At 43.1% G+C, this 27750-nt stretch overlaps 1 protein-coding gene across 4 annotated transcripts in view; it reads left to right on the top strand.

Moving 5' to 3' along the window:
* Positions 1–24508, top strand: part of MAN1A2 (mannosidase alpha class 1A member 2) — a 217410-nt gene extending 192902 nt beyond the window's left edge. For 2 of the 4 annotated variants that reach the window (XM_054512663.2, XM_054512662.2), the window contains exon 13: positions 24340–24508. In XM_054512663.2, the coding sequence (XP_054368638.1) occupies positions 24340–24493 (154 nt within the window). In that variant the 3' untranslated portion in view covers positions 24494–24508. Of the gene's footprint in view, positions 1–2872; positions 7909–24339 lie in introns of those variants that run through there. The other 2 variants (XM_064588567.1, XM_045896861.3) reach the window with 1 other exon arrangement.
* Positions 24509–27750: the final 3242 nt, after the last annotated feature.

Below are 27750 nucleotides of genomic sequence, written 5' to 3'. Positions count from 1 at the left end.
AACAACATTTAAAAATAGCCCTAAAAAGGGGTGTCTGGGTGGCTCAGATGGTTAAGCGTCTGCCTTCGGCTCAGGTCACGATCCCGGGGTTCTGGGATCGAGCCCCACATCGGGCTCCCTGCTTGGCGGGAATCCTGCATCTCCCTCTGCCTCTGCTGTTCCCCCCTGCTTGTGCTCTCTGGCTCTCTCTGTCAAATAAATAAATAAAAATCTTAAAAAAAAAAAAAACCCTAAAATGTAAGCCACACATCCATTCAAACTGAAGTACTTAATAGCACCTTTTTGTATGTCTATAGGCTTTTGTCAAAACCGTTTGTCATCTATTAAAACCTAGTTTTAAGAAAATTAATACTAAAGGAAAAAATAGTAGTGTGGTAGCTAATTTAGATTGTAGACTTTTCTCAGCTTTCACAGCAAAGATCACAATTCTCCAATTGTTCTATTTTTAAAATCCATGTTAAAAATCTTAAATCAGTAACAGTATACCACGTCCTCAACATCCTCTTCTGAATGTGTAATCCAAAATTAAGAAGAATTGTTTAGCTATATTATTTTAATTTCAAGCATTGATTTTGTTATAAATTTGTGAGTGTGTGTGTGGTGTGTGTGTTTGTGTGAGTACATGTGTTTCTGTGAGTGTATGTGTGTTTGTGTGAGTGTGTGGTATATGTGTGTTTATGGGAGAGTGTGTGTGTGTGTGTGTCCCCGTATGTCTAACCCCTGCTCTCTAGTCTTGTTCCAGATCCGTTGGACCAAGCAGCAGTGGTAAAGGTCTAGAGGTATCCTGGAGGTTGGGGGTGGAAGCTGTATTAGTTCCTAGGGCTGCCTTAACCAGTTATCACAAACTTGATGGCTAACAGAAATTTATTTTCCCCTAATTCTGGAGGCCTGAAGTCTGAAGTCCATTCCATCTGAAGGTGTTCCTTGGCGTGTAGCAATATAGCTTTAATCCTTGTCTCTGGCTGCATGTGACCCTCCTCCCTATGTGCCTCTGGGCCCAAATCTCTCTCTCCTTTCTCCTGTAAATTACAAGTTACTGGATTTAGGGTAGGCCCTAAATCCAAGATGATTTCATCTCAAGATCCTAACTGATGACATCCCCAAAGACCCTCTCTCTAAATAAGGTCACATTCTGAGCCTCCAGATGGATGTGAATGGGGGAGGTGGGCACACACTGTTCAACCCACTATAGTAGTATTTAATTAGGTTCCTTTTATTATTTTATTTTAGAGAGTGGGGGGAGGAGCAGAGGGAGAGGGACAAGGAGACTGTGGTGAGCACAGAGCCCAACATGGGGCTTGATCCCATGACCCCGAGATCACAACCCAAGCTGAAGTCAAGAGTCCGAGGATCAACTGACTGAGCCACCCAGGCACCCTTAATTAGGATCCTTTTTAAAAATGGTTTAAAAATAATATTCCTAAAAAACCTAAAACTAATGTTCCTTTTTGTTATCTGAAACTTCCACATTCATTATTTTCTTGATTTTTGTAATGTTTGTGTTTACATCAAGTACTTCCATAGCATCCCCCACAGAAAGGAATCATTTTGTGGGAAACTCTTGAATTTTCTCTCACTGTTCCTTCACTCACTTCTCTCTCAAGAAGTGATGAAATTAGAGCAAGCTTGATCCATCAGGCCACATTTAACCAAGAGACATGGGATTGCACAGAACATAGTGCTTTTGGACACATTTGTACCCAGAACTCCAGGAGCTTGTGCTTCTGGTCTCCCTACAGTAAGCAGACCCAGCAGTCTCTTGCTGATATCCAGCCAAGTCTGTTTTTTCAGTTCCAACTTCTCTGCCCGTGACGTGGTGGATAAATTTCGAGTCAAGCAGGTCTCAAGGTCTAGGGTCAGGGAGTGAGGTTGGAAGCCCTGTTACTCTCCATTCCAGCTTTACCAGTTATAACGTTAACAGGCAGTCCCCATTTACCTCAGGACTGTCTGTTTTTACTTGCTCATCTAAGAACTGTAATGGTAATCAGAAAAGATATTAATGTGCCTATTTTTAAGATAAAGAAATTTCAGCAAAGTCACTGTAAAGGAGTTCTTCACCAAATCCTAATGAAGAGTTAGAACCCAGATTTCCTGATTCTCTGGAGTTGGTTTTCTTATGCTCACCTTGAAGACTGCTTTATAGAATTTAGATTGGAATATGCCCAACATTATAGGTCACAGTTACTGTTTGTGTCAACTCTGTCACTGTTGATTTCTGAGTGACCACCTTGGCTTGCAGTGCCCATGGAGAGGTCGGGAATCCTTGCCTTCATATAAACAATGCTGTTACCTATGGAGAGCAGTCATGAAATTCTTAGACCTCCTGTTAATCCATAGTGTTTCTGAAACCTTCATTAAACAGTTGGCATTACCTGCTGGAAGAACTGCAAAAACTACTCAAGTATTGGTATATAAAAGTCCTTGCTAGGTCCAGATAATATACTAGTTATTTCCTTCAGCGTCTGTTAATAAATGTGAATTAATCAATTCGTACTTGTACTCTGAGCTCTGTAAGCTGCCAAAATAGATGATTGATCTTATATGTGACTTTTAAAAGAATGTGAAAAATCATGAAGTGGTTTGTTTTATGCCATTTTACAGCCTTGTCCTGTGTGCTTCCAACAGGTATGCGGACTTTGTTAACTCTCTTACATCAGAAGTCTAGTTGTGCATCTCCCTGGATTTTCTTATGCACTGCACTATTCTAGAACACGTTATTATGTTTTAGATCGTGTGAGTGAGTTTCATTCTGTGATGTGTTTTTCATCAAAGCTGTTTAAAGTAGGTTATTGGTTTCCTCTGCCACTGTGACTAGATCACTTGATCTTGTTGAATTCTAACTGAAGCTCATTTCTCTCCCTTTTATTTTCAGATATTTGTATCTGCTGTTCTCCAGTGATGACCTTTTACCTTTAGACCACTGGGTATTCAATACAGAGGCTCATCCTCTGCCCGTGTTACATTTAGCCAACACCACACTTTCAGGAAATCCTGCTGTTCGATGAAAGCAGCTCCAGAAAGACCATTCTCACCTGTGTTTTGTTTACATGGACTACTACAGAAATTAGTCTGGAGAGGGGGCTTTGGGAAACCTGGACCTCATAAGTCACCATGGCAGGGTGAAACAGGACTATGCCCCACAGGACTTTTCAACCTGTAGATATCTCAACTTTGAAATGATTCCATTTTATACCTGACCAAAATATATTCTGGTATTATGTAAGACAAAGACCTGGTATGCTTGGATTCCTAAAGAGATGGTCACATGGGAAATTTTGCCTGTTACTACTATATTGTTTTTAGAGTCCTGGAATCTGGAGTCTAGACTGCCTAAGAATAAGCCAAGAATGTGGAGCACCTTGTGGGAGTGAGAGATGGCCTTTGGAACCAATTATATATGTGTTCCTTCCAAAGCGGAGCAGCTTTCAAATCAAATATTTACTTATCGTTTCGCCCCCTTTTCTCCATTTTTAATAATGGAAGGAACTAAAACAAAAGAACAGTGGAACTGCATCAAGAGCAATGAAGACTGGAAAAAGAAACCCAAGTACCTGTCTCTGTCTCAGTTTCTAGTTCCCCATTGGATGACCAGACTGGCAACCATTTCAGATCCCAGTGTATTCCATTGAAATTTCTTGGTTAAATTTAATTTTCTCTGGGGGCATGATCTCACAAAGAATACTCTTCAAGTCTTTGTCTCCATATGGAATCATTGAAACTGCTATTTATCATAACCACTACTTATGAGCCTGGGTTTGGGATTTTGTGCATGTTGATCAGTCTAGTGTGGTAGCATGACCAAAAGTGGGGGAAACGCTGCAGTTTGTCGCCTTGAAACCTGTTCTAAGAGAAAGCCTTGGTTTTGTTGGGAGGAGATTTTTTTTTTCCAAACCAGCGAATCTACCAAGTGAATTTTATCCACTTTAACCTTGTTATAAATTTAGTAAAATCCCTCAACTTACGACTTTCTGTAGCTTGGTAAAATTCACTATACTATTATGCAGCTCTGAATTTACCCAAATTTCTTTTACAGCCTATTAAATCAAAAAACAAAATACAGTGAAACTTGCTTAAACATTCTATCCGGAATGGGAACAGGGGATCCTTTATTTATTATCTCATCAGATGAGTGAACTTTTCACAAATATTTTATGTAAAAAATAAAATTCAGCTTTTATTTTCTGCAAGGGTATTTATAGAAATCCAAAGAACAGCTTCAAAATAATTTTTAGCAAAAAAAAAATGTATAATTAGTCATATTAACTAAATTTGGGATATATCTAAGGGAGTTTCTCTTACCATCAGTAGATTTTACAGTGATATTTATTTTTAAAGAAATTACTATTTCTTTATATTTGGGGGGAAGAACTTAAATTTTATCAAGAACTGTATTGTAAGATAAATATGCTTATAAATTTTCTGTCCCTTAAATTCACATCACAGTGCAAGACACTTTTTCTTCTTTACATTTAATACAAACAGCTTCCATTGACAGTAAAAGTTGGGAGCAGTGTAATTAGTCTGATATTTACTGTGAATTTGAAGATTTTGTGAACAGTGTTTGGAGAAGAAGCCCACCTTGGATTCTGAAGGCATATTTTCTTATTTTGATAGCTTTTCTGTTTAACCTTTTAGCATGTAGTAGATTTAAATTGGAGAAAAGATTTAATAAATTAATACAATTAAATATTTTCTACGGGTTATCATCTTACGCCACCAAGAGTCAGATAGTCCTCACAATTTAGCAAATGATCCCCAGCGTTTTCAGTATACCTAGAAAATAAGAATGTGGAGCCAGTGCATTATTTAAGTTTTTAAGAGAGATAAATTTTAGCACACATTTTGAAATTGTAATATCTTTTACTACTTGAAAAATAAAAATTTTTAAATGAGAAGGATAGATAACTAACTTGAGAAAGGAAGAGTATTTTGTTCTCAAAAACATGTTAGCCTTCCTCCTAAAAATAGTGCAAGCCCACTTACGAGTCACTAAAAAGTGTGAACAACTTGAGGTAGCAAAGAGCCACTGGGTAGCTGGCCGTGCGCCCATGCGCACTTTGTTCAGAAGAGTACAGAGTAAAGGGGCCTTCTTGGTCTCCCAGGAGCCTCTCAAGGAAGGAGAAGACAGAGCCCCCACCCACAAGTGCTCGGTTTCTATCTCTGGGCTGACTGGGACTTAAGAGGAGGCAGAGAGATGTCCGAGCATGGCCAGTTCTCACACAAGCGAAGAATCTGACGGGCAGAGGAAGGGTCGTCTTCACCACCCACTCCCTTCCCTGTGATGAAAGAAGACTAGTGCTTATCACAATGCTTCCATTGTTTTTTTTCTCTGAATACCAAAGGCAATTAAAGTCAGCTACAAATGACTTGCCAGTGTCAGGTTTTGTTTTGTTTTTACAGATTTTTAAAATTATTTCCTCTAGGATCAGTCCTTATCCCATATTTACTTAGTTTCCAAGAGTATTTACTTTCTTCTGTCCCTTACCATCCTTTGCATTTTGTAGACCTATTACTCAGGTTAAAATACTCATTTCACGTATAAGATCTTCACAAAGAACCTAGAGATGCTCCTTTCCAGGTGCCTCATCAGAGAGCTGACACCTCACTTTGTGCATTTGGCACAAATGTGCTGAGTAGATAGATCAGTTGGTACATAAAAGAAAAGAAAAATAGAGATGTTGAACACCCCTCTACCTTCTACATTTCTCTCTTAGAATTTTAGAATCACACTTTTTTGTTGAAACCGGTCTGAAGTTGTTAAAGCCAAGCGAATGCGGCCCTAACCAAAAAGTCATCTTTGCAGAAAAACAAGACCCCAGTCAGAGGGTTCTTGTTTTCTGGTGGGTTGCATGTATGTGCTGTTTGTATCTGACACCCACTTACACCCGTCTTTGAGCAGATGTTCATATGTAAGAGTGAAGCCTGGATATTGGAGGAATGTGTTCCTCTTGTGGATGTTGACCCTCATTCTCTGTGACGTCAGCTAAGGCACCCCTGGGCTGCCCTTGGTAGATCGTAACCAAGCAGTTTGGAACCGTGACCATTGGCTTCTCATCTCCACTCTCCTTTGCCAAAGTCTTTGTCCGAGCTACAGATTTGTTGATAAAAGATTGTGCTTGCCATTCTCGTTATGCAGTTTCTCCTTCTGCCTGGATTTCTGTGAATGAATGCACGAGTGAATGAGAGAATGAGTGAACAAACATGGAGTCCCTAATATGTGCCGAGCGAGCATTGTGCTAGGCATGCACTCTCAAGCATTAGAACATTTGTGATTCCAGTGGCATTTTCTGTGTAAGAGTAATTCATACCATTTTAAATATTTTCCAGTATGAATTATGTTACAAAATCCTTAATTTTATATTTCATTTAAATTAAAGAGGAAAAGAAATGGTTTATAATATATTTTAAGCAATGTGTTACTATATAATACTAACAGCTATAATTGTAGTTAATAACTAAAGTCTCTTGGAAAATGTCAAAGAAATACTTGACTTCTGATGCCACTTTGACTAAAATATTTACTTTAGAAATAAAAACATTCTTTTGCTATATCACTTTAATTATATAATTAAAAATTAGTGTTTTATAGAAATGCTGGTTATTTTATATTCAAAAAATTTTGTCATGTAAGTCATGGGTAAGATCTGCAGTTGTAAATTGTTCTTGCTCTGCTAAGGGTCCTGCTCATGGTCCCATGCTGTTAAATATAAAGAAAAATATACTAAAATATTTCTAAGTTCCAAATAACAAGTTTCTAGTAATCGTATTTTGAGTTCTTATTTTTCTTTAGGTCTCCTTACCTTCAAATTGGCTAGCTCATACCTTATCTGTTCTCTACGTAGATATATACATAAATACAATTATTCACAGAGATTTTTAATATCGTCTGTGTTTGTTAACAAACACAAACACAGTTGTTAACTAGTTCTGTCTACACGGATTGTAAGCAGAATGGTTGAGTTAGCCAAATATGATCTGGAGATATTTTAATGTACTTTTCTGGTTCAAGAACACAGGTGAAGATGATTTTCTGTTACTTCAGCTCCTTCAGATCATGATGGAAACATTCTTTGATCTGTAATGGGTCAGCAAGCTTTTCTGTAAAGGGCCAGATAATAAATATTTTAGGCTTTGTGCATCATACAGTGTCCTATCTCTATTACTCAGTTCTGCCATTGGACCATGAAAGCTGGCATAGGCGATATGTAAATGAAGGGGTGTGGCTGTGTTCCAATAAAACTTTATTTACAAAAGCATGGAGAGCTGGATTTGGCCCATGGGTCATAGTTGTTAACCTTTTATCGCAAGTTTAATTTCTGTAAGACCCTTATGTAATCTCTGATCAGCATCTTTTCTCTGTGTTTGAGTTACGTAATTCATTTTCAAAGCAAAAAGATGGTGTGTATGTATGATTGTATGGATTTGTGTAACCTAAAGCTATATATTTTGTTGTCTTGAAAATAGATCTACTCTTCTGGAGTCTGTTCAGGTTCCAATCTGATACAACTGTCATGAAAGTGGCATTATTTGTTGTTGTTATTGTTGTCTGGGGGGTATTCTCTCAGCCAGCTTCCTTGCCTTGTCATTTAATGCCACAATTCCAGACTCCCCATATAAAAAGGAAGGTCTCTGTGGTGTCAAAATATTGAGTCTCTCCAGGTTCTGCCTGCTCGTTGATCTTTGGACCGGGACTCTGGCTTGCTGGAGCTGCAAAACTCTTCCACTTGAGTACTCTCAGATCCCTACAACGAGAATATGATAGAATCTCTAACCTTCATGCTGCCAAAACCAATCTCTTGAAAAACTTGAAGCAACAGAAAATGGGGTATGTGCCTCATTTGCCACTTGGCAGCCACTATTCCTTTTTCAGACTGCAGAATGGTCCTGCCTCTGTTACCTCGAGAACAGCCTAAATCTGAGTGCAGAGAAAAGATACATCCAAAAGGAGAGTTCCCTTTTCTCTTCCTGCATAACTTGCCTCAATTCCTTTACAAGTCCATCGCATTATTTCAGAATGTCAATATGCATCATATTTAAATTAAAGCACCTCTCAACGTCAGCCTTATATTTTCACTGTTGAACAGCTAATCTCTTCTAAACTTTGCTTGAGCCCAGCAGCACTGGTGAAATTACTCAAAGTTACACGACACCATATTACTAGTATATACGTTGCAGTGTACCAGTCCTCGTGACTGAGAGAGATTTTTCACTAAGAAGTGTATCAAATAGGCATTTCATTCTTTTTGGAAATTCTAGAGGAGGGGAGCCCTGTAAATGAGCTGCCTTTCTAGGTCCAGCATATGCAGAGGGCTTCAGTTCGGTGTGAGTGTAAGTGTGAGCACACAAACACAGAAACCCACATCTATACATGTTAATATGCACAAGATTTTAATCGCAAACGTCTTGCTGCTATTGAATGCTACAGAATTCTATGGCAAATTGCTTACCAGGACATTCCGTGGAGATAAGTTCAGCTCGCTCTTGAGAAAAATTATTTCTTAGAAAACAAATTAGTTTTTGTTGGATTAATTAAATAAGGTATCCCCCGTTTTAATTACTAGACTTGGAAATTGAAATGCCATTCCTCAATCTCACTGGTCTCAAATTCACTGATAAAATTTTTCCCTAAACTAGTAAGTGGGGTAAGTATAACCTCCTAGATCGGTACCCACTGGCCGCTCTTGAACTGATTTCCAGTCATGTCCTCCATATGTAATTTTTATAAATTAAAGGTAATATTGTATATTAAAGATCAAATAAAGATGTTCCTTAAGTGAAAGTCTTTGTTTATCCTTCATTTGTACCCACTGATGGCAACAGAGTTCAATCTTCCTACTTACATGACAACTTTGGCTTTTTTTATAACTGATAGTCTTCAGTCTCCTACCTTCAGAGAGTATTTCTCTTGATTCAGCTAATCTTTACACTTACTGGTTTATTTTTTTTTAAAGATTTATTTTGGAGAGAGAGCGCACGCGGAGGGGAGGGGCCGAAGGAAAGAACGAGAATCTCAAGCAGACTCCCCTCTGAGTGTGGAGCCCAGTGCGGGGCTCAATCTCAGGATTCTGAGATCGATCTGAGCCGAAATCAAGAGTCAGATGCTCAACCAACTGAGCCACCCAGGCGCCCCTGTAAAGGGTAATTTTTATCCCATCTGATTTTGAGAAAACTAACTATAGACCTATGTGACAATCTTAACAGTGTTACTGTGCCTGGTACCTCTAAGACCCAGTCCAACCTCTGAGGTCATTGAGCTTAAATCCTGCCTTAATCACTGGATCTCATTCTGTCACATTAAAATCTGACCTGATTCTTGAGCAAAGATGGGCTTTGGGGGCCTGAGGAATAGGATTAGCTAGACTATAGATAGTGGTTTAATCTATCAATACTGTAAAGACATAGGATTTTTATTTTTTATTTTTTTAGATTTTATTTATTTGAGAGAGAGAATGAGTGGGAGAGAGCACGCACATGAGAGAGGGGAGGGTCAGAGGGAGAAGCAGACTCCTTGCTCAGCAGGGAGCCCGATGCGGGACTCGATCCAGGGACTCCAGGATCATGACCTGAGCCGAAGGTAGTCGCTTAACCAACTGAGCCACCCAGGCATCCCAAGACATAGGATTTTTAAAACCTTGAGCCCATGTGGCATCAAATAAGATAGTGGTAAAACCTGAAGCAACAGCTAATTTACAACCAGCGTCTCATTCTTCCCAGCACAGTGGATTTCAACTTGATCAAAATTTTAAACAAGGAAATTTACCTTGTGGGTGTATCAAAATTCATTGTGGACTTACGTTTTCAAGAACAATGAAAACAGGACCAGATAAAAGAATAAGGATCTCTGGGTGACTCCGATTTGATAAAACCTGGGCCTCTGTCTGCCAGATACCTGCAATTTCCATCGTTATTTTATTGGGTTACAAAAGATTGTCAACATGCAAATAGCATTCACGTTAAGAGAATGGGTTCATCACAGAAACATCATAGATTGGTGATTACTGGAGGGTGGAGGGATGGAAATGCTGGCCACAGGGCACAAACCTCTATAAGATGAGTAAGTTCTGGGGATGTAATGTACAGATGGTGACTACAGTTGACAGGTCTGTATTACATACTTGAAACTTGCTGAGAAAGTAGGTTTTAATGTTCTCATCACACACAAAAAGTATGTAAGAGGATGGGTATGTTAACTAAGTTTATTGTGCTGATCATTGCACAATATATACCGTATATCAAATCATATGCAGCTTAAGTTTGCACCCGCTTATGCCAATTCTATCTCAGTAAAGCTGTTTTTAAGGAAGCATGGAACCCATATGCTTTTTTTAAAAGCTTTACTGAGATGGAATTGGCATAATGTGTAAGATGAAACTGCACCTCATTGGCTGACCTAACACAATTTTAAAAAATTTTGTGATAAATTTAAAATGTGCTATTTTAACCAGTGTTAAGGGTACAGTGCCTTGGCATTAATAGTTACCTTAATGATGTTGTGTAAGCATCATCACTATTTCTAAAACTTGCTCATCACTTTCAGTGCATCTCTGTAACCGTTAAACTCGTTCTCCCTTTCCCCTCCAAGAAAAAATTTCAATTTCTTAACCCCAAGAAAATCACCATTTTCTTGTTGGTAAAAAGAGAATAATAAAGGATTTTCAGGAGAATTTTCATTTGAGAAAAATCCATGCTCCCGGCCTGAAATGAGCTCACAAGTTCTGTTACTGTTTCTAATTATTTATTGGCAGATCAGAGTAATCATTTCTAAAGGAATAGAAAAATTTTTTTAATAAAGAGGGGAAGGGCATGGGTGCCTGGGTGGCTCCGTTGGTTAAGCGTCCGACTCTTGATCTCAGCTCAGGTCTTGATCTCAGGGTCATGAGTTCAAGCTTTGCATTGTAGCATCGTACTCCCTGCAGGGCATGGAGCCTACTTAAGGAAAAAAAGAAAAAGGGGGAAGGGCAGTTAGGTCAGAAAAGAGCCAAGAAAACCATCTAGTTCTACCTCCTTATACATAAGGAAATTGAAATCAAAAGGGGTAAAATGAAGGCATTAGGTAATCTTTAAGATGGTTTTCCAGTTTTGTCATTCATGATTCTATGAAATAAGACTTGTGCAGTTTTGTTACAAAAAATTTAACAACAAACAAGTATGCTCATAATATATATGAACCAAGCAGTTTATTTTAACCAAGCAGGTTTTTTTTTTTTTAAGATTTTATTTATTTTGACAGAGAGAGAGAGAGACACAGTGAGAGAGGGACCACAAGCAGGGGGAGTGGGAGAGGGAGAAGCAGGCTTCCTGCCGAGCAGGGAGCCCAATGCGGGGCTTGATCCCAGGACTCTGGGATCATGACCTGAGCTGAAGGCAGTCGCTTAACGGCTGAGCCACCCAGGCACCCCTTTAACCAAGCAGTTTAAAAACTATAGAAATCATTTTTTTTTTGCTAAAACACACAGCAAAAAATGTAGATTAAAAATGGCCGTTATCTTTGTGGGGTAAGGATATAAGAATTAATTTTTTGATATTTGTTTGTTTAAAAAAATAACAGCTTTCTTGAGGTGTGATTTACATCAGGCTTTCCCACTGCAAGTGGGAACTAGTGGATGCTGAGTGAGCTTATAGGGCATACAACACTCTTATCCACAAAGACCCAGCATGCCCACATGCAGTCAATCTTCGTTCCTATCCTGGCTTCCGACAACCACTAATCTACTTATAGATTTGCCTTTTCTGGACACATACACATGGCATCATTCACATGTGGTCTTTTGCCTCTGGCTTCTTTAACCTAGCGTAACGTTTTCAAGCTTTATGCTGTAGCAAGTATCAGGAGTGTTCCTTTTTGTTGCTGGAAATACTTCATTGTATGGATATATCATAGTTTGTTTATCCACACACCAACTGATGAACATTTGGATTGTCTCCACTTTTTGGCTATTGTGAATAATGCTGTTATGAACATTTGCAGACAAGTCTTTGTGTGCACATATGTTTTCATTTCTCTCTCTCTTTTTTTTAAGATTTTATTTATTTGACAGAGAGAGACACAGCGAGAGGGAACACAAGCAGGGGGAGTGGGAGAGGGAGAAGCAGGCTTCCCGCTGAGCGGGGAGCATGATGTGGGACTCGATCCCAGGACCCTGGGACCATGACCTGAGTTGATGCTTAATGACTGAGCCACCCAGGTGCCCCTGTTTTCATTTCTCTAGGTTACATACTTAGGAGTGGAATTGCTGGGTAATATGGTAAAGTTATGTATAACTCTTTAAGGAACTACTATATTGTGTTCCAAACTGTTTCTACATTCCCACCAGCTCTGCACAAGGGTGAGAGTACCAGCTTCTCCACATCCCCACCAACACTTGCTATTCTCTCTCATTTTTAATAGCCATTTTAGTGGGTGTGAAGTTGTATCCCAGTGTAGTTTTAATTTGCATTTCCCTAGTGACTAGTGATTGAATATATATGCTATTAGCCATTCCTCTATCTTTTGTAAAATTTTGTTCAAATATTTTGCCCATTTAAAAAATAGTATTGTTTGTCTTATTGAGCTGTTAGAGTTCTTTACATATTCTGTATTTATTTAACATTGTGGTTTGTCTTTTCGTTTTTAATGGTTTATTTTGAAATACAAAATATTTTTATTTTGATAATGGGCAGTTTATCAATATTTGCTTCTTTGGATTGTCCTTTTCTTGCCTAATCCAAGGTTACAGAAACTTTAGACTTATGTTTTCTTGTAAAAGTTTTATAATTTTAGCTCTGACATTTAGGTCCAAGATCCATTTTGAGTTAATTTCTCATGTATGTATGGTAAGGGTCTAAAGTCATTGTTGCATGTGAGTAGTTATGCTAGTACTATTTATTGAAAAGACTGCTCTTTCCCTATTAAATTGCTTTGACACCTTTGTGAAATATCAATGGATCATAAATGTAAGATTTTACTACCGGCTTCTTAATGCTGTTCCATTAATCTTTGATTGTCTTTCCTTGTGTCAGTACCACATTATGTTGATTACTGTTGCTTTAGGGCAGTGGTTCTCAGCTCAGGGTGGTTTTGCCCTACGTCCCCCAGGAGACCTTTGGCAATGTCGGAAGACGTGTTTGGTTGTCCTAACTGTGGGGGAGAAGGGGTGCTGCTGGTATGGGGGGGAGTGGTCAAGGGCAGTGGTAGTATTTATTGACTCCCTGATAACAGTTTACTCTTAAGTTTGTTTGCATATCTATTAATTTTTTATTGAAAAATGGACATTTTAGGGGCGCCTGGGTGGCTCAGTCAGTTAAGCATCCAACTCTTGATTTCAGCTCAGGTCCTGATCTCAGGGCCGTGGGATCGATCCCCGCATCAGGCTCCGCACTCAGCCTGAAGCTGGCTTGTCCCTCCTGCTCTGCTCCTCCCCCCTACCTCTCTCCTCTCTCTCTCTCTCAAATAAATAAATAAAATCCTAAAAAAAAAGAGAGAGAGAGAGAGAGAAATGGACATTTTAGGTAATATATTTTTGTAGCAATTCTGGATTCTGATTTGTTCTCCACCCAAAGAGGAGGTGGTTGTTGCTACAGCTGTTTTTTATTTGTTTAGTGATTTCCTTGGACTAATTGTGTGGAGATTATCTTTCCTGGCCACTGATGTTTCTGCTTAGTTTTGTATTTTTAAATCTTGTTTATATTTTTATTTTTTTATTATTTTTTAAAAGATTTTTTATTTATTTGAGAGGGAGAAGGGGAAGCAGACTCCCTGCGGAGCAAGGAGCCTGACGACCAGGGCTCCATCCCAGGACCATGACCTGAGCCGAAGGCAGACGCTTCACCGACTGAGTACCCTAGGTGCCCCTAAATCTTGTTTGTATTTTTAGATCTGGCTTCCTGGAGCCAACCCTGTGTCAGCATAGCTTGGAGATCAGTCAGTAATTTGTACAACAAAAGTTGTACTCAAATACCTTTAGCCAGTAAGGGCTTCCACCCTTTGCCACTGGATCTGTGTGTAGGTTGGGGGACACATTTCAGTGTTCAGGCAGTTGACAAGTCTTCCCTAGCTTTTTACCCTGGGCCCTCCTGTGTGTGTTTTGCCTGTATGCAAGGCCTCACACTCAGCCAGGAATGTGTATGAATGTCCAGGGCTCCCTCTGGTCTCCCCTGAATGTGTGCACTGTCCTGCTTTTGTGCGCAGCCTTCCAGCCCTCCAGGGATGTGTGGCAAGCTCTAGTATGGCCGTGTCATTCCCTGGATCTATCTCCCTGGGACATTTCTGGCCAATGTGCCAACCTGTGGCTTGTCCCAACCACAACCAAAACCTCAAGCTAGCCCTGTTCACCTTTCCTATTCATTTGCCACTGAGGTGGCTTCTATCTCTAACAATGCCCAAGGGCATGTTTTCTGCACACCACTCCAGATCGAGTCGTTCCCTCCCAGCTTCTCCTGCCCTTGCTATAACTGCCGCCCAGATGGAGCTGGAAGGGAGCAGAAAGAAGCTGGACTAGAAAATGTGAATGTGATGCATAAGATAATTAGTATGGTTATTATATTCCACACACATTTATCGAACTTCTACCCACTGTTTCCAGAGCTCTAAAAATCTTCAAAGATACATAAATCAAAATAGAATCTCCACCCTCATCTAGGGAGGGACTTGGCCTGCTTAATATTGTGACAAATGCTCTAATAGAGGAAAGCATTGTGTGTTCTCTATAGTAGGAGGAGTACGTAATCAAGCTTAGGAGGATGGGCTAGGAGGAGAGAGGGTAGTCAAGAGCGATTCTTCAGGTCGCTGACATTGGAACTGAAGTGAGTTTGAAGATAAGGGGGAAAGGAGCTATCTGATATGGCAAAGATAGCTGAAGAAGCCAGGGGGTATAATTTCCAAAGGCGGGAAGACTAGCCTTGAACTTGAGAAAAGATACCCACTTCACAGAGACCCATAAAACCATCCTCTCCAGCAGTCCTTTTCAGGCCCCGAGACTGCACGGCCCACCGCACAGGGTAGGTCCACAGGGACACCCCCCTCCCCCCCTCCCCCCCACCGAGGGTCCCGGCAGTGGCTCTCCCTTCTGAAAGCCTGGGTTCAGCCATCTGCAAGGAGAGACAAAAAAAGAATGTATTTAGGAAGTGGTTAAGGGACTCCCCTGGAAATACCTTTCGAAAATACTCATCAAAACTTTGGATGACTCCAAGATGAATGAGCGTGGGCAGGGTGTTTTGAAACCGTTCCGCGGTAGGAAGCCGGAAATGCTCGCCACTAGAGGGCGGTCGTCTCGATTTCCTTGTTCATTCGCCTTCAGCCGGTTGAAGCGTGGCAGGCTAGAGCTGCAGGGAAACCTCGTGCTTTTTCAGTACACCCTAACGTTGGCTAACGGAGGATGCCCCAGCTCCGGGCTGCGGGGCAGAGTGAGACCAAGGACTCGCTGGGACCTCCAGCGGCCTCGACACCCGGTCCCGCCTGCCCCGGAGCTCATGCGCCACTGAAACCAAGTCCCCCACGGAATGTTTGCCGAGTGGAAGACGGACGTCGCCTGAAAAACACTTTAACATTCCCCTCCAAATATGACGCCTCCCTTCCTTTAAAGGCTTTGAACTAATAGGTACGAGTTATTAGAAGATGAAAAATACCTCTAGTCAGAAGAGAGGCCTAGACAAATTCTAATTCGAACCCTACAAACGATTTTAGCTCACATGGGACACTTTGCGGACTGGTATACCTAATGGCATTTTATAAATCAAATGATAATTGCTCACCGTGTTTCTTATTTATACAACTCCGCTTAAGTCCTTTCGGAATTACTTTTTCCTGAAACATTTCTTGAGCATCCATGTGCCAAGAACTGTGCCTGGCGCTGGAGATCCAGCACCAACTCTGGCAGGTGTGGATCCGCTGGGCTAGAAGAGGGTGGACCCGCAAGCCGAAGAGCATGCTTTCTAGCAAAGCTGTGTACCAAATGCCACCGGAGCTGGGAAGAGAGCACTGCCAGGGGCCGGGCACAGGAGGCTAGGACAGCGACCCAATGAGACAATGTGCCCTGACTGTGAGGGAGCCCCCCCGTCCCCCCGCCGTCGGCGAAGTGGGGGAAGTGAGTTTTCCTAAGCAAGGAGGAGGTCTGAGCTCACAGAGAGAAGGCGTTAGACTGAAGCTGGGGGAATGAGAAGCTCGTTGGTTGTGGTCTAAGTCCGGCTGCAGCAAACAGGGAAAGGCAACCTAGGAAAAGGGAAGGTCATATTTAAGACACGGAGGCAAAGAGGAGAGTGCCTTTTCCAGCCACCAGGCCTCGGAGGTGGGGCTCCTGGGCGGTCAGCACACTGCCCTGTGGCAGCGAGCTGGGGGCTGACCCGACAGGTACCTGGCCCGACACTTGAGACCTGCGCGATGACTCACAGTCACCTGGGTGACTGATCGAGGGAGATGGGATGGCTCTGTGGTTTTGAAGGGTCTGCGTAGAGAACCCGTTGGTGGGGGCCAGTGAAGAGTCTACTGAAATAATCCAGGTGAGGAATGATGGTGACTCAAGACCAGTAGTGAGGGCAATGATTTTGTCAGTCTTCTGAAGCTAAAGCCAACCTGACTCGTTCACTGGTTGGTGATGACCGTGAACGGAAGAGAGAACTCAAGGTCGGTCGGTGCCCAGGTGTGTGACCCAAGCACCCGGCAGGCTGGGGTTACCACTTCCTGAATGGGAAAGACAAAGATTTGGGAGGGGCGCACTGAGGCCTTTGCTTTGAGCACACGCAGTTCCTGCTGGACCTGGAAGCTCATGGGGAACATAAACGTGGGCAGTGTGAGCCTGGAATTCAGGAGAGTCTGGGCCGGGGGGTGGAACTTGGGCTGGTGGTGTGCACAGCGCTGCTGAGACGCGTGGAGCTCACGAAGGGGGCGCGTGCCGGGGTCCCCGGGAGGTGCCGGGAGAGCCTGAGAGCAAGGGAAGACCTCGGCTGCTCAATGGGCAGACAGGGGAGGGAAATAACCTGGGCCAGAGGAGCCCAGGATGGACACAGGCAGTGTGTGCATGGGGGATGGGGGACAGGAGGGAGGGAAGTGGGTATTGTGCGTGCAGAAGAGTATGAGTTATATATGGGTAAAGGGGGCTGTTTACGGTGGGGGTGGGTGTCCTGGGCTGGCTCCTAACCCCCCCTACCGGAATCCCACGTCTCCTGACTGTAGGGAAGCTCAGGGTGCGGGGGCCAGCAGGAACACCTCCACTCCTGCACTTAGTGAAGGGCACTGCAAGCCAGAAAGGATGAGGTCCAAGGCAGCCAACCAAACCCCTGCCCTGCATGGAGGGCCCGACGCAGCCCCCACTTCTTTTCCTCATCAAGGTAGACAGATGTCCTCGAAGAGCCACCTGATGTGGCTTTGGGCCTGTGTCTGTCAGTGTTCTTCCATGCAAGGAGCAGAAACCCACTCTGGTCACTTAAGCGAAAGGGCTTTATGACAAGGATACACGGGGACTCAGACCACCTGCAGAAAGCTGGAGGTCAGGCGAGGACAATGGGTGGGAACCAGGGAGTCAGGAAGCCGGGCCACCGAAACCCCCGGGCAGGAACCCCCTGGCAGACACAGCCCGCGACTCGTTCTTAGTGGCCCCTTGCTTCGCAACCCCATGCGAGGTTTGAAGTTTGTGTTTGGGGTAAATAGTGGCGGGCGGTCCAGTTGCTCACTCTGGCTAGCTGGGAGAAGGAGACTTTGCCCACTGAGACTCATGTCTCAAGGATTCCCTAAAACTTGGAAGGCCATCTGGGTGCTGGCAAGCAGCAACAGAAAAGACAGATAATCTATAAAGTCAAAGTCAAACCCTCGAGGTTCAAATCCCAGGACACCGTGTGACCACGAGCCACGGATCTACCATCCCGAAGGATCCATCTTCTCATGTGAAAAATGGGATAATAATACATCTCTAATAGGGTGGTCGTGAAGATCAAGTTGCTTGTCCCACATGGCATCGCAAGGCCAGGCCGAGGCGTCCGGGCTTTACTCAAGGACCCGCCACTTGACTCCCAGGCTGCCGTAGCTTCCACGGGCCAGGGTGGCTGCATACATCCTGTGGAGACTAGACATCCCTCTGTAACTCAGGCTCCTGCCATTCAGCTTGACAATTACACCCTTGTATCCCGAGGCCTTCTGAAATGGCAGGCACCCCGATACTCACATCACAGGCATTATTTTATGTAATCCTCATAACAAAGCATGAGGTAGGTACTAGGGTCACTCCCGTGTTCCGATGAGGCAACTGAGGCTCCGAGAGCCTAAGTAGCTTCCCCATGGTCCTTTGAGATGGGAGCGCATCCTGCTAACCGCTAAACAGGACCACCTCGACCATGGCTGATGGAGCCCCCCTGTGGGCCCGGCTCCAGCCCCCTTAGCTCACAGCATGAAGCCAACCTGCCCCCAGAGCCAGTGCCCACCGGGAAGGTTACAGGGATCCTGCCGTTTCCTTCAGAGCTGGGTGGGGGGGAGGGGCAGCCCTTCTTCCCCATCCTGGTCCAAGCGTGTGACCAGGGCGAGGGGAGTCCTGCTGCACTCTGGGCTGCCCACCCAAGAGCTCAGACACCCGGCCAGCCTCCTCCTTTGGGGCCCAGAGGAAGCAGCACCAGACCAGGCTCCTCACGGAAGCCACGCTGAGCACCATGCGGTCCCCAAAGAGCTCTGGAATGAGCAGAGGACAGGAGAGTGCTCGAGGCCTCCCAGGCATGCCCAGGATATTCCCTCGAAAAGGGCACCAGTGCGACGCAAGGGCGTGCAGTTTGCCCCGTGCATGCGGGGCCTGGCGCCCTTCCGACCAGGTACCCGGGGAAGGCCGCGCTGTGCCTGCTGGATGGAGGGAAGCAGGTCACACCTGGCTCCCGAGGGGATGGTTTCATTTTACTCCTCTGATGAAATGTTTCTAAGAAATGTAAAATGAAACATTCTGAGGGTTGGGTATTTTTCCACTTGGCAAATACCTGTGATTTATAGGGCACAGGTTACTCCTCCCTTGCTCTAGTCTTTTCCTTCTTCCTCCACCCCCATTCCCCGGCAGCCCAGTGCAGGTCAAGATCAGCTCAGCTCCCCTGGCTTGTGGGGCCCCGGGGGAGAGTGTCTGGAGAGGTCCACCACCAGCGCCCTCAAGAGCCCGCGGCAGGTGCTCGCCGGCCAGCACAGTCTGCTGCAAAGTAAGTTAGGGAGTCTGGGGTCTCTGTGGCCCCTCCAGGAGCCAGGAGGTGCCAGAAGAGATGATCTGGTTCCCAGCAATGTCAGAAGAGCAGAAGATGCAAAGGGCAGAGCCACCCAGCACCCCTTAGCCACAGGGCGAGTGAAGCTTCCCTTAGCTCACACTTTGGGCTTAAGAACCAACAGCCTCCACTTAAAAAGGAGCTACATTTTTTTTTTTTTTAAATCTAGCTTGAAGGGGACCTGGAGACTGTCATTGGAGACAATTTGCAAATAAAAAAACAAAAAAAAGAAAAGAAAGAAAACAGAGAGAGGGAAGGAGGAAGCTTTTGTCCAATTCATTCATGCAACCTTTGTTTATTTAGAAAGCACATTTTGTAATCATTAGTGCTGAGTTAGTGGAGGGTTTACAAAGATTGTTATATTTAGTCCCTGGCCTCAAGGACCTATCACTATATTGTCATTTCTACTTTGCTCTCAGGATGATCTGAATCAGGAAAATCACCCTGGAAAGGGCTTTATCCCATCTGGTCTTTTTGTCAGTAAATTTTAGATCTGGCTTGTTTTGGTGCAGGTGACTCGGCTAACAATTAGACAAAAGACAGTTTTAAGTAGAGTTAGTGTAGCTAGGATGGGTTTTGTTCAACTCAGCAAGCACTGAGCGAGCATCTGTTATATGGCATGGATGGGGCTGGGTGCCAGGGGTGCGGAGGTGAGTGAGGTCAGTCCCCGTTCTCAAGAAGATCCCAGTCTAAACACATCCAGACTGCAAGGTGGACTAAATACTGTAAAAAGACATGACATGCTGTGGACAGTGAGGGTAAGACCCCACAGCTGGGAATCAGGAAGGTTTTCTGAAGGAGAAGGCATTAGAGAGTAAAAACAACCCTCCCCCCCCAATTCTGCACCGTCTCTCTGTCCTATCCCAATCTATTTATTCCCTCCCTTAATCGTTCATGCATACATTCAGCAAATATTTATTGAGCTCCAAGGTGTCCTAGGCACTGTGCTAGCCTTGCGAGTACAGTGGTGAGTAGCACAGATCAAGTCCCAGGCTTTTGTATGCATTCCACTAGGTGGGGATGGGCCAAAGACACCAGCCAATGAAGGGACAAACATACTGCCATGTCGGCGATGGTGAGTGTTACAAATTAAAATAAGGTGCAGGGGACACATAGCTCAGTGCACGCAGGGGAGGACTGTGTGTTCCATTTCAAGTACAGCATTACAGAAGCTCTCTCTGAGTTGGGAGACATTTGGGCAGAGACCTGAATGAAGTGGCAGAGTGAGCCTGGGAGCTCTGGGGGGAGGGGGGGGGAGAGTATCCCCGGCAGAGGGAACCGGCAAGCACAAAGGCCCTGGGGTAGGAACGTGATTGATGACCAGATGGCAGGAGCTTTGTGAATGAGAGGAATGGTGGGTGGAGAGGCAAGCAGGGGCCAGGTGAGGAGTTTGGATTGTATTCTAAGGGTGATGGGAGGCCGCGGGAGGATTTGAACAGGGACTCAGATCATCTGACATGTGTGTTGAAGAGATTATTGTGGCCATAAAAGGTCAAGGAGGGAAGCGAGGAGGACTTATGGAGTATTTTCAGTTTGAGGAACAAAAAATAGAGTTGACCTTTCCGATAAAGGGGAAATAGCAAGAGGAGTAAGGCTCAGGGCAGGGATTTCAGGGGCTCAGGTTTGGGCATACCAAATTCCAAGTGTCTGTTAGATGTACCTGAGTGGAGACACTGAGCAGACAGTTGGATCTGAACTTTAGGGACTAGTCAGAAACACCATGGCCAAGCAGAAGGCCAAATAGATGAGGACTACCAAGAGGTCTTTTAGATTTGGCCTATAGGAAATTATAGAACCTCCTTCACTGGAGCAATACCAGTAGCATAATGGGGTAAAAACCAAATTGTGGGTGTAAGACAGTGAGTATAGATTATGCTTCCAGAAGAACCAACTTTGGGCTTTGTTCATTCCCTTTTTCTTTGTTTCCTATTGCATTAATTTCCACCCTTATCTTTATTTACCTCCTTCTATTTTCTTCGGGCTTTCTGTTCTGCTAATTTCGTGGAGGGGAGCCTCACCTAATTAATTTTCAGCTTTCCTTCTTTTCTGAGGCAAGTGTTTCGGGTAGAAAAGTTTCCAAACATCACATATGCTGCATTGCACAAGTTTTAAAATGTGGTGATTATGCTGTCATTTTGTTCTGAGGATTTCTAAATTTCCATTGTGAATGGAAATTCTTTGACCCCCTCCTCCTGTCTCATCCCCAGCAAGGATGCAATTATAAAGAGAAGTTTACTATAGAAGGGCCACAAAAATGACAGGCAGATCTGAATAACAAAGACATGGAAATTCTAGAAATAAAAAGTGTAACCACTGCAATGAAAATCACATTCACTAAATTAAACAGAAGAGGAGATGACACATTGAAAGAGAATTTATTCAGAGCGCCGCAAAGAAATATAAGATTATGGGGAAAAAGAAAGAGAAGTTAAAAGCATCAAAGATAGAATGAGGCCTATTATGCCCGATTGGAGTTCTGGAAGGAGAATAAAGATAAAATGGAGCAGAGGCGGTCGATATTGAGGAGATCCCAGAAATGATGCAAAACACCGATGAACCCGCAGGTCCAGGACTCGCAACATATGGGAAGCAGGATAAATTAAAAACAAATCCATGCCTAAACACACGGTTTTGAAATGGCAAGGCATCAAAGACAGAGAGAAGACCTTGAAAGTCACCAGAGAGAAAATACGGATCCCTTGAAAAGGACAGTTGGAAGGAGGCCAACTTCTCAGCAGAACAACGGAAGTGAGGAGACTGACCATACTGGGTCAAGTGAAAAGAGCTGTCCACCTAGATCTGTGCCCTCTGCAAAAGAGCTGTTCAGGGGCACCTGGGTGGCTCAGTTGGTTGGGCTTCTGCCTTCGGCTCAGGTCAAGATCCCAGGGTCCTGGGATGAGTCCCGCATCGGGCTCCCTGCTCAGCGGGGAGTCTGCTTCTGCCTCTCCCACTGCCCCTCCTCCCTTGGCTTGTGCTCACTCTCTTGCTGTCTCTCTCCCTCTGTCAAATAAATAAATAAAATCTTTAAATAAAAGGGGGGAGGGCTGTTCCAGAATAAAGGCCAAGTATCTACAGGATGCAAAATTGAGAGCATTTACCACCAAGAGAACTATTCTAAAGAATGAACTTCAAGGAAGAAAATGATGCCAACAGGACGGTGTGATATGCAAGAAAAAAGAGTAAGCAAGTGTCACTATATCAATAAACTCTAAATATGTTTTTCCCTGGAGTTAAATGTTCTGAACAGCACTGGGAGAGTTCAGAGAGGGAGAAATGGGATGGGGAGGAAGGTCAAGCTCAGCCATAAGATTTTTGGTTAAATATGTACAGTAAACTTTGAAGGGAACCACTAGAAGCATAGAAATAGCACGCGAACATTCCAAATGTGGCGAGACAGAAAAATATGTAATAAAGGAAACAACTTGGTTAATTTTTCTTTTTAAAAGCCTGGAATGAGGAATGACAGGGATGGTCAGGTTCAACTAAAACAGTGATGGGCTATTGACGCCAGGCGAGACTAAAGGTTATGGCATAAGTTAGGTGCCCCCGTTGAGGGGTTTACCCTGAGAGAGTGGTGGGTCAGACCAGAGCTTTGGGAAGGTGAGGTTGCCCAGCGCGGAGGATGCACCCAGGGCGGGGGCAGGAAGCTTCACCACACCGTGGGCCTGAGCTGGGGCTGCGGCAGCGACCGGGGACAGGAGGGGCCGGCTGGGGAGATGAAAAAGTCATCTCTGTCATCCCGACGAAAGCCAGTAATGGCCATGCCCTTCCAGTCCAAATGACAGACACAGGCCTCTGATCTCAACCCGGGGAGCATAGTGCTTGTGCTAAAACCAGGCCAGAATTCTGAGCTCCACATCAAGACCTCTGGAACTGAGAGAGACTGAGCTTATTTTACTTACAAGTGACAAAACTAGTGCCCCAGGCAGTCCGGAGTCCGGGCCTTCGAATCCTGCCATCTAGGGAGGGGGCTGTCCAGTGGTCCCGCTGAAAACCTACCTCTTGGCAATTGTCATTTGAAGCTGTGCTCACTCAGAAACTAAAAGAACACTAGGGACTGAGAGACACACACACAGTATTTAAAAACTACCGATTCCACTGTTACTGCAATAAAAATTCCTCCCACATGAACCAAGCTTGGCTGATTCCAAGTCCCTGCTCTCCCAAGTTCTTCACACCTCACCTGAAAATAATAGGAGATCCTGTTATTTCGGTAGGCTGGGCGGGATTTATTTTAACATTTCCTTTTACTGATGAGGAGACAGAGACCCAGAAACTGAGGTGGCTTGCCCGAGATCACTCCCCAGTGAGCACAAGGAAGCCGGGCTGCGTGGTGTGGGCTGGTTTCTCTTTCTGCCGGCAGGTGAGAACTTGTTTGGGTGACAAGAGGGAGTCAGTGGAAGAGAATGGGGCTGACTCCAGCCTCTGTTTCCATCCACCCTCTCCCACTCATCTTGCTGCTCTTTTTGTAAAGGGGTTTGTACCTCTCTGAAACGGTGACATTTCTGAACATTGTAAACAAACAAAAAAACCTGGAGAGCTTCTAAAGAGAGGCAGAGTACACAAGTCATATTAAAAGGATCAGGAATGGGTTTGGATTTCCCGAACGTCACCCTGGAAGAGAGAACATATGGATCATTGCTTTCCAATGTATTCTGTGGGAAAGCGATGTCCAACCTGGAATTTTACATTAGGCCAAACTGTCAAGCATGAGGCTCACATAAGGACATTTTCAGATAAGCAAGGTTTTAAAAATTTACCTCCTGAGGAGATGATGCTTGCAAAATGGCCAAGCTAACATCAATCGGTGTTTGGCCGAAGCCAAAACGCACCATCTGAGACACACGACTAAAGCAGAAATGTTATTGTTAAAGTTTGTAATGTAATGTACAATAATGTAACTTTTATTACGAAGAGACTTAGAGGTCGATGTTTAAAGTCTGGCATTATAATGCAGGAAGAAGAATTTGTTAGCACTTCAAGCTGCTAGACTATTCCTGTGGTCATTATATCTGTCATTCAAACAGATGCTCACTTTCAACTGAGTTTGGGTGAGAAAGCTCATTTTAGGGTCTCCTTGCCAGCCCGGGGTACCACTGATGGTGACGTTGTTCCCAAATGATTAATCTTTTTTTTTCTCTATAGTAACTCCGATAATGCTCATGTCCTTTTCAACTCCTGCTTGGAAGATTGGGTTGCTGATGAAGATGCTATTTTGTGGAAGCAGTCCACCAATGGAAGTTTTGTATTGTCGGAATATTTTCATAAGGAAAGCAAATTTTTGCTCTATTTTTTTTAAACCTTGGATAAACAGGTATGGAAATGAAGTAACAGAACTGGATTTCAGAATAACAGAGTCTTCTATAAATTTTCACCTGTATCTAAGATTTTATTGCGTGTGCAGCAATTTCAGCATCTTCCCTGGAGAAGAATGAAAGGAGGAACTTTGAAATAGGCATAATTTAATATGCTAAGTGAAATAAGTCAAGCAGAGAAAGTCAGTTATCATATGGTTTCGCTTATTTGTGGAACATAAGGAATAGCATGGAGGACATTAGGAGAAGGAAGGGAAAAATGAAGGGGGGGAATGGGGAGAGGAACCATGAGAGACTATGGACTCTGAGAAACAAACTGAGGGTTTTAGAGGGGAGGGGGGTGGAGGGATGGGTTAGCCTGGTGATGGGTATTAGGGAGGGCACGTATTGCATGGAGCACTGGGTGTTATACGAAAACAATGAATCGTGGATCACTACATCAAAAACAGATGATGTACTGTATGGTGACTAAGATAACAATAAAATTAAAAAAAAAGAAATAGGCAAAATTTAAGAAAAAGTTGTTCTCTGGGGCGCCTGGGTGGCTCAGTCGGTGAAGTGTCTGACTCTTGATTTTGGCTCAGGTCATGATCTCAGGGTCAGGGGGTGGAGTTCTGTGTGGGGCTCTGCGCTGAGCATGGAGCCTGCTTGGGATTCTCCTTCTCCCTCTGCCCATCCCTCCCTTCTGCACGCGCATCTGTGCGTGCGTGCATGCGTGTGTGTGTGTGTGCTCTCTCCCTCTCTCAAAAAAAATAAAATAAAAAAAGGAAAAGAAAAGAAGAAAAGAAAATTTGTTCTCCCAGGTCTTTCATTTTGGTTACTTCTCCAGCAGAGTCGAGCAAATGAATTAATTTCTGTGCAATCAACCAGTGGGTGTGAGCTGATCCCGCTAAGTTGGGATTATTACCTGACACCTACAAGATTAAGTCATTTTTAAAAAATCAAGCCATCTTTTATAGGTAATAGCTGTTGTTCCATCTGTTTGACCATCTCCTCTAAGTACATGACAAAACAATTCCAGAGTCATGCAGTTTCTCTTCTGTTGAAGACTGATGAAAACGGCCCATTATCTTTTTGCTTCAGCCTGTAATTCTGTTAAAATAGAGTTGCAATTACATCCTTAATACACAACTTAAGGATGTGTGCAAAATGTTTTGCTTGGGATTCCAAAGTCAGTGATTATCTTCGCTGTGATTTTTCTATTGTCAGTCTAGAGATTGGCTTTCTGTTCTATAAACGCGTCTTCTATCGGTTTTGCCCTTCTCTTGGTTAGACTGCCTGTCCCCGCTCCCATGCCCCAGCCTTATTCCTTGACAAGCAACTTTAAGTAGTTTAATTCCTGAAAGTCCTTACCTTATGAAGAGGAAAAACACAACCGTTTCCTCTACTGTTTCCTTTGGCTACTACTTGCACCAATCACTTCTGGTCACCAAATGGGTGGGTTTTTTTCTCACACCAACCAATTCTCCAACACCAGCTGCATGTCCTATGATTCCATCCAGTTCGGACAGCATCTGCCTGGAGTCAGATCCCACAGGTTAAGAGCTCAGCCTCACGAGACTGTTCTCCCTTCACATACCAAGAGCCAGCGTGAGACCTCAGGTACCCACATTTCTGTATGACTTGGCTACAAATCAGGGGTTCCTCAACCCCCTCTTCAGGTTTAATAATTTGCTATAGTGGCTCACAGAACTGAGGAAAACACTTATGTTCACTGGTTTATTATGTAATAAGGGATATGATAAAGAATACAGATGCTAGCCAGATGAAGAGATACACAGAGAGGTCCAGGAGGGTCCTGAAAGCAAGAACTCCTGTCTCTGTGGAGTTGTGGTGCACCCCCCTCCCAGCACATAGATGTGTTCACCAACCTGGAAGCTCTCTGAACCCCCTAGCTCAGGGATTTTTTATTGAGGCTTCATGACATAGGCATGATTGATTAGTAACTCAATCTCCAGTCCTGCTTCCTTCCCTGGAGGATGAGGGTAGGACTGAAAGTTCCAAGCTTTTGTTGGTCTTAGTGACCCTTTCCCATCCTGAAGCCATCTAGGAGCCCACCAAGAGTCACCTTATTAGAACAAAAGATGTTTCTATCACCCAGGAAATTCTAAGGGGTATGGGAACTCTGTGTCAGGAACCAGAATCAAAGACCAAATATTAGGACAGAAGGTGTTCCTAGCACCTTTATTGCTTAGGAATTTAAAAAGGGCTTTAGGAATGCTGACCAGGAGCTGGGAATGAAGATCAAAGTATTTATATATCTTATTAATCACAATACGATACCATATCTGGGAAGTAGAAATAATGAATTTATGGAAGACTTTAATAAGTCAAAGACCCCTGTTGTAAATTCTAAGGGTAATTTTAAAAAGGAAAAAAAAGCTTGTGGAATGGAAGGAAAAAATGATAAATATATATATAATTTTATTATGTATATTATTTATTATATATTATTATTAAATATTATATATTTATTAAATACATACATTTATTAATGTAATAAAAGACAGAAAGGAGAGAAAAATGATCACATAGATCATTTGAGATGAATAAAAAATAAAGAGATGACAGATTTAAACCCGAGTATGTCAACAATTACATTAAATATAAATGAACTAAACACTGTAATTAAAAGCAAAGATTGTCAGCCAGGATTTTAAAAAACAAAAATATTAAGCTATATGATACTGTCAGGAGAGTCTACTGGAATATAAGGATAAGAAATGTTAAAAGCAATAAAATGGATTAAGGTACACCATGAAAATATTAATCCAAAGAAATCTGGCATTATTATATTAATATCAGAAGGATTACCCATAATGCCTTGTCTGCATTGGAGACAATGAGGAGTAAGGTTTTAGTATCATAGTTCTTTTTTTTTCAATCTGGAATTCATTGCTTGAAGAAATCTCAAAAATACATCATCTTTGATTACTGAAAATTGATGTCAGTCTATTCAGTTCTTTTAACAAGTATATTGTTTACATTTTTCTCCAAGGACTACAAACTATGAGAACCTATCTTAAAGCACTCTTATGATGTCTGCCACTTTGAAATCTGATAAGTGAAAAGAAAATGCGTTTTGTTTACCTCATTTTTTTCTAAAAAAAATTCTTTTTTATACATTATGTATTATGTTTAGATAGAAGATGATTTGTTGTGGATGGTGTTGTATATGGTTTGGATTTTTTCCTTCTTATGAAATGTTGAGGAGACAAAATACATCCTCAAAAGCCATAAC

Source organism: Mirounga angustirostris, unplaced genomic scaffold (assembly GCF_029215605.1).
Source record: "Mirounga angustirostris isolate CCGP_5_RB_7025 unplaced genomic scaffold, mMirAng1.0.hap1 SCAF_4, whole genome shotgun sequence".
Classification (NCBI taxonomy): domain Eukaryota; kingdom Metazoa; phylum Chordata; class Mammalia; order Carnivora; family Phocidae; genus Mirounga; species Mirounga angustirostris.
Note: the sequence above shows the minus strand (reverse complement) of the source record. Positions and strands in the feature narration are given on the sequence as shown.